The 7500-nt window shown below is 43.4% G+C and overlaps 1 protein-coding gene across 2 annotated transcripts in view; it reads right to left on the bottom strand.

Moving 5' to 3' along the window:
- The window catches only part of eed (embryonic ectoderm development), a 23088-nt gene that overhangs the window by 889 nt on the left and 14699 nt on the right, over window positions 1–7500 (bottom strand). The window contains exons 7-11 of one of the 2 annotated variants that reach the window (XM_079811818.1): window positions 7333–7424; window positions 3503–3636; window positions 2647–2752; window positions 2387–2545; window positions 2183–2256 (exon numbers count right to left, since the gene is read on the bottom strand). In XM_079811818.1, the coding sequence (XP_079667944.1) occupies window positions 2183–2256; window positions 2387–2545; window positions 2647–2752; window positions 3503–3636; window positions 7333–7424 (565 nt within the window). The remainder of the gene's footprint in view (window positions 1–2182; window positions 2257–2386; window positions 2546–2646; window positions 2753–3502; window positions 3637–7332; window positions 7425–7500) is intronic. The other variant, XM_079811819.1, reaches the window with a different exon arrangement.

The following is a 7500-nucleotide window of genomic DNA, read 5'->3' as shown; positions in this document are numbered from 1 at the left end:
CACACACACATCCATGAGGACACACACACACCCATGAGGACACACACACACACACGCACACAGATGAGGACACACACACACACACACACACACACCGATGAGGACACACACACACACACACACACACCCATGAGGACACACACACACACACATCCCTGAGGACACACACACACACACACACACATCCCTGAGGACACACACACACACACACACACACACCGATGAGGACACACACACACACACACACACACACACACACACACACACACACACACACACACACATCCATGAGGACACACACACACACACCGATGAGGACACACACACACACACCCATGAGGACACACACACACACACACACACACACACATCCATGAGGACACACACACACACACACACACACACCGATGAGGACACACACACGAGAACGGACACACACACACACACACACACACACAAGGACACACACACACACACACGAGAACACACACACGAGGACACACACATACACACACACGAGGACACACACACACACACACACGAGGACACACACACACACACACACACACACACACACCGATGAGGACACACACACACGAGGACACACACACACACACGAGAACACACACACACACGAGAACGGACACACACACGAGAACGGACACACACACACACGAGAACACACACACACGAGGACACACACACACGAGGACACACACACACACACACACACACACACAAGGACACACACGAGGACACACACACACACACACACACACACGAGGACACACACACACACACACACACACACACACACACACGAGGACACACACACACAAGGACACACACACACACACACACACACAAGGACACACACACACACACACACACGAGGACACACACACACACACACACACACACGAGGACACACACACACACACACACACACACACACACACGAGGACACACACACACACACACACACACACGAGGACACACACACACACACACACACACACACAAGGACACACACACACACACACACACACACGAGGACACACACACACACACACACACACACACACACACACACACACACACACACACACACACATGAGGTAGGGCTGTAACGATTTGACCAAAAATAAAAACCTCGATTAATTGAACATTTGACCTCGATTACGATTAATGAACGATTATTTAGCTTTTTTTGCCCTCATAAGGTTGAGTAAGTTCACTGATAAGGTTTGTTCTGTAAATATTTTCTACTATTAAAGGTGGATTTTTTTTATTAAAATATATGCAATAACGGTTGAGTTTCTGAGCTCCTTTAGTGACTTTAGTCGCAGGACGGCGGTGACGCTGCGTTTCTGCGCGCGATCTTCACGTGACGCGCGAGCTTCTGTCTGAGTGTGTGTGTCACAATATATCAGACATTAGTTCAACATAACACACATCTGATGGCCAAAACTCCTTTACTGTTCAAACTGGCAGGGCTTAAAACACATCCAGATGAAGCTCTGTGAGGACGCAGGTGAGAGATCTGCCTTCAGGGCGCGCGTGTTTTCAGAGACGCGACACGACAGTCACAGAGAGAAGCTGAGCCCTGAGCGGAGAAGCTTTCCGTATTGTTGTGTTTGAATAGTTCACAATCGCTTTAAATGTTGAGACTGGCAAGCCTTTAAACACATACTTGACAAACTTTATGAGCACGAAAGTGAAAGCGACCTGGCTTCGGGGCTTGTGCGCGCCGTCTGTGTGTGTGTGTGTGTCGCAGCGCAGGCTATAAGAACAGCAATTAACTGACCTGTATAAACTGTGTAAAACATGCAGTTACTATAGTGATTGTGGGCATGTATAAACACAGATAACCGCTCCTGCTTCTGTGTGTGTGTGTGTGTGTGTGTGTGTGTGTGCGCCTGCAGACTGCACTTGATGTGACTGACGGGGCGGAGTTGCGTGAAAACCCAAATAACCGACATGGGAAAAATACGTCGGTTAGAGGTTCTGAATGTCGGTTTCGGTTATTTTTCGATTAATCGTGCAGCTCTACCATGAGGACACACACACCCATGAGGACAAACACACACACACAAGGACACACACACACACGGACACACACAAGGACACACACAAGGACACACACAAGGACACACACACACAGTCAGAAGTGTAGTCTTACTTTGCTTTATGAGGATCCTCCACTTCCAGGTCCCAAACGTACAGTTTTCCGACTTGATTTCCCAGAGCGAGCATCTGCGAAGGTGAAGACACACACACACGCGTCACACACACACCGTCTCACACACACACACTAATGAGTGACAGTGACAGTGATGAGCTGCTCTGCTGCAGGAGCCCAGCGCCCCAGAGGGATCTCCAGTACCTTCTGCCAGAAGTCCATAGAGAAGCGCATGTACCAAATGTCACACTGACTGTAATCAAAGCGGCCGAGAATCGTCACATTAGACTCGTTCGGTTTGATTTGGTCAATATCGTCTTCCATTTTCCCAGGTTTCCAACACACAATAGCGTTCTCACACGACTGCGAAACATGACCAAACAAGAGAAATCATAAAGATGAGCGCAGCAACTGAAGTGAGTGTGTGTATGTGTGTGGGTGTGTGTGTGTGTGTGTGTGTGTACCTTCGACAGGATCAGGTCGCCGAGCCAGCGCACACAGTCCACATAGTTCCTGTGGATATCCCGAGTGGAGAAGTCCGGGAAGTGGATCTTCTGGGACACAAAAGGCCTGAAACACAGGAAAGACGGGATGAATCCGGCTCGGGAGCACACACACACACACACACACACACACACACGTTTGTTTTTGTGAAATGTGAGGACATTCCATAGGCGTAATGGTTTTTATACCGTACAAACCGTATTTTCTATCCCCTTACACTGCCCCTAAACCTACCCATCACACACACACACACACACACACACACACACACACACACACACACACACACACACACACACACACACACACACACACACACACACACACACACACACTCACACTGCCCCTAAACCTACCCATCACACACACACACACACACACACACACACACACACACACACACACACACTGCCCCTAAACCTACCCATCACACACACACACACACACACACACACACACACACACACTGCCCCTAAACCTACCCATCACACACACACAGACACACACACACACACACACACTGCCCCTAAACCTACCCATCACACACACACAGACACACACAGACACACACACACACACACTGCCCCTAAACCTACCCATCACAGGAGACTGTGCAGTTCACTTTCTGTGAAAAAAAACTCATTCTGTGTGATTTATAAGCATTTTGAAAAGTGAGGACATGGGGAACGTCCTCATATTTCACCCTCTTTTTGTAATACCCATGTCATTATACACATTTGTGTCCTGATATTTCACGAAAACATGCCCACACAGACACACACACACACACACACACACACACACACACACACTCACCGGTTGGTTTTGCTGGGATTGTACTCGTATGAGCCGCGGATGGCTTTCTGCATCCGCTCAGAGTCGATTCTCCACAGCTTCAGCGAGTGATCCATCCCACACGACATGATCTTCTCACCCAGCAGGTCAAAGTCCTACACACACACACACACGTTGGGTTTTCATGTTTTATGGGGACTTTCCATAGGCGTAATGGTTTTTATACCGTACATACCGTATATTCTATCCCCTTACACTGACCCTAAACCTACCCATCACACACACACACACACACACACTGCCCCTAAACCTACCGATCACACACACACACACACACACACACACACACACACTGCCCCTGCCCCTAAACCTACCCGTGTTAATTATACTCATATACACACACACATATATATATACATACACACACACACACACACACACACACACACTCTATTTATGATTTTGGCAGACGCTTTTTATCCAAAGCGACTTACAGTGGCCTGTAATCCCCCTGGAGCAACATGGAGTAAAGTGCCTTGCTCAAGGACACACTGGTGGGATCGAACCAGCAACCTTCTGCATATCAGTTCAGTGGTTTAACCCACTGGACCACCATCTCAAACTATACACACACATATATACACACACACACACACACACACACACTCATATATACGAACACACACACACTCACTCATATACACACACTATACACACACTCACACTCATATATACACACACACACACACACACACACTACCCCTACCCATCACAGGAAACTGTACACTAGGGTTGTGCTGATAGACGATAGTATCGTGTATCGATGATAGGCAGAGATCTGTTGGCGATTTCAAGGCGATATTTGGCTCGCTCCCCATGCATGTAATATAAAAAAAATATTTGTCATTATTAAATAAAAATATTATGATCATAGTTATTATTATTATCATCATTACATTAATTGTAGGGGTGGGACAAAAAATCAATATGTCGATTTATCGCGATATTTCCGGCCGCGAGACGTTATCGATACTCTGGCTCCAAGTATCGATATTTTCAAAAACTGAATATTTAAATGAATGTCTACATTGTGGCAGTACCCCAGACTTCCTGTGGTGGCGGCGTGGCGCTTCCCAGATTGCAGATGATCAGATGAACGGAACAGTGAAGAAGAAATACGAGCGCAATGGCTGGCCGACAAAAAAAAAAATCACAAATGCACCCGCGTCTTTTAAATCAAACGTTTGGGTCCATTTTGGATTTTGTAGTGACGATACAAAAAAAGCTCACTAAAGACTATGTAATCGGCAAGAACTGTCTCGGAAAAATAAAATACAATGGCAACACAACCAACATGCATTCCCACCTCGTGCGCCATCAGTGAATCAGCCTACGCTGGGTGACCTTTGCAAAGCTACCTTTTTCAATAGAACTGCTTGTGCTTGGTTTGTTACCACAGTTATCTGTGTACTATGGTGTGCTTCCTCAGCGATGAAGTTTAACATTCGCAGCTATCTTTTCTTCAACTCCTCAGGATCCATCTCGACGGCTGCAGTGCCGGCAGGTCGCGCGCGCGGTTGTGATTCTCCTGGAGAGCGCGCGCCGCGCGGCCACAAATACACTGATATGGATTTGAAATTATTTTATCAACTTGAAATACAGGCATATTTTTGTAGATCTGTTCCTAAAAATATGCATATATGTTTTAGGAACACATCTACAATATACATCCGCATATATATATATATATATATATTTATTAGTTTGCACGTGACTGTTTAAAACCCGTGTTTCTCCCTTGTCCTAGCCGACCCGCACCCGTATCCGACACTAGGATGTTTTTCACCCGTGCAGGACTCTGACAGTGTACATGTTTAAAAGACAAGTTTATTATTGTACCGCTTGGTACTCAAATGTGACCATATTTTATTATATAAGGTTTTATACTGGGTGTGTTTTTGTACATTTTTAGTAATGTGTGCCTTTTGCAATTTCCAACTATGAAATGTTGCTGCTATGAATAAGTTAGTGATGTGACCTTTCTTTATTATAAATCATTTAGTCACAGAAACTGTTCTCTCATGGCTGTTTGATAGCTTTATATGCACTTACTGTACTTTAATGCTATTCATGATCATATATACATGATCATATGACTTTTTTGATGCTTTTTTTTCCATTTACAAAATGATATCGTGATATATCGTGGGTGATTTTCTTGCAATATATCGTCTGTCACAGAATCGCTGGTATCGTGATATATCGTTATCGTGGGCAAAATATGGTGATATTATCGTATCGTGTGTTGACCTGTGATTCCCACCCCTAATTAATTGTACTTATTCTGCTTAGCCTTATTCACATCAACATCACAGTGTGTGGTGTTGCACTCAGGCTATGTGCCGCATACTGCCAGTGCAACACCACACACTTTTAAAATTTAAAAATGAGTTATTCTTCAGATAATTTTTTTTTTAAAGACTACAAAACTACGTGTAGTTTCAGAATTTAATTGCAAGGTGATCAACCTAGCCCTACATTCACAAACTCACATGAGCCATGGAGAAACGGCATCATCATCATCATCATCATCATCATCAGGCTAAAGCATTTTGTTGGTTTTTTTCATAAATGTAAATTTATTTTATACTTATAATAATACAATAACAAATTGCTATATTATAATTATAGGCGATATAGATCCGAACAGAACAATCAGTGAAATACTGAAATGTCAGCAGACAATGTATTTTTAGAGTGGTCATTTGAACTACTCGAATGAACGTTTAAAAAACAATATGAAAAATCGAAATTGAATAGCTCCATAACGGATTGAGAAAAGTCATTTAGCTGGATTAGAAAAATAACAAAATTATTGTTGTTTTTTTAAGTAGAAAATATTTATGTAAAGAGATATATATTAAAATAAAAAGTGCTTAAAGGAACAACTCTTCTTAAGTGGAAGCTTTTTTCCCTCGTGTGGAATATAGAAAGCGCGGATGCATTAGTTGGGTTAGTAAAATAACGAAATTATAGTGTTTATATCGAGTCTATAAAACACGAAAGAACAACAAATATATCGGTGAGAACACTCGTTTAAACAGCCCACACACACACACACACACACACACACACACAGGGACATTTGACTGCAAATCACATTTTTCACAATGTTGATTCTTCTTGCAATCGTAACGCAAGGGCCTACATTAAATCTTTAAATAAAAGGTGTACAGTCATATACAATAAACGAGCTTGTACAGCGACAGGAAATAAAAATTAACGCCAAAAAACCTGCCAAACCAGAGCATGAGGAATCAAAGCTCAGCGGTAAAATGATGAGCTCAAATCCCGCTCCGACATGACATTTCTCTCTACTCTAGCCTACTATACTTGTAGCCATTAAAACACGTAATTAGTTTCAGTTTAAATATGATAATGTTATTTATTATTATTTCATTTACGTTGAAAAGTGAACAGGACACATAATATAATGTCAGAAGATGGGTCTTCAATAAGTTCAATAACACTTCAAAGTTTTGTTTTGTTGAAAGCATTTCTTTAAAGTGAATTTCGTTTTGTATAAATTGTATCTTAATTTTAATCTGTGTTTTATCAACCAAATTGCCCGGATTTAATAAATAATAAGCAAATAGCCAATAACAGACACTGACATGGAGGCGGAGGAGCGTGATCAACGGCTCAAATTAACTAGCCTACTAGAAAAGAAAAAAACTTTAGTCAGGGTTAGCCTTTACTCTTTATTTCAGATAGACCTATATTTGATCCAGCATGTCCAGAGGGAGTTCTCACACACACACACTCACACACACACACACACACACACTCACCGCGCTCAAGACCTCGTCCCGATGGCCTTCCACACCTCCAAAGATGGCCACCAGAGTGTCTGTCTGAACGTTCCACAGGCGCAGCGCGTGATCTGAACACACACACACACACACATGATGAAGCACTGAACACACACACACACACGATGAAGCACTGAACACACTGCG

Source organism: Gobio gobio (assembly GCF_949357685.1).
Source record: "Gobio gobio genome assembly, chromosome: 3".
Lineage (NCBI taxonomy): Eukaryota > Metazoa > Chordata > Actinopteri > Cypriniformes > Gobionidae > Gobio > Gobio gobio.
The sequence above is the reverse complement of the archived record's forward strand: the minus strand, read 5'-3'. Positions and strand labels throughout refer to the sequence as shown.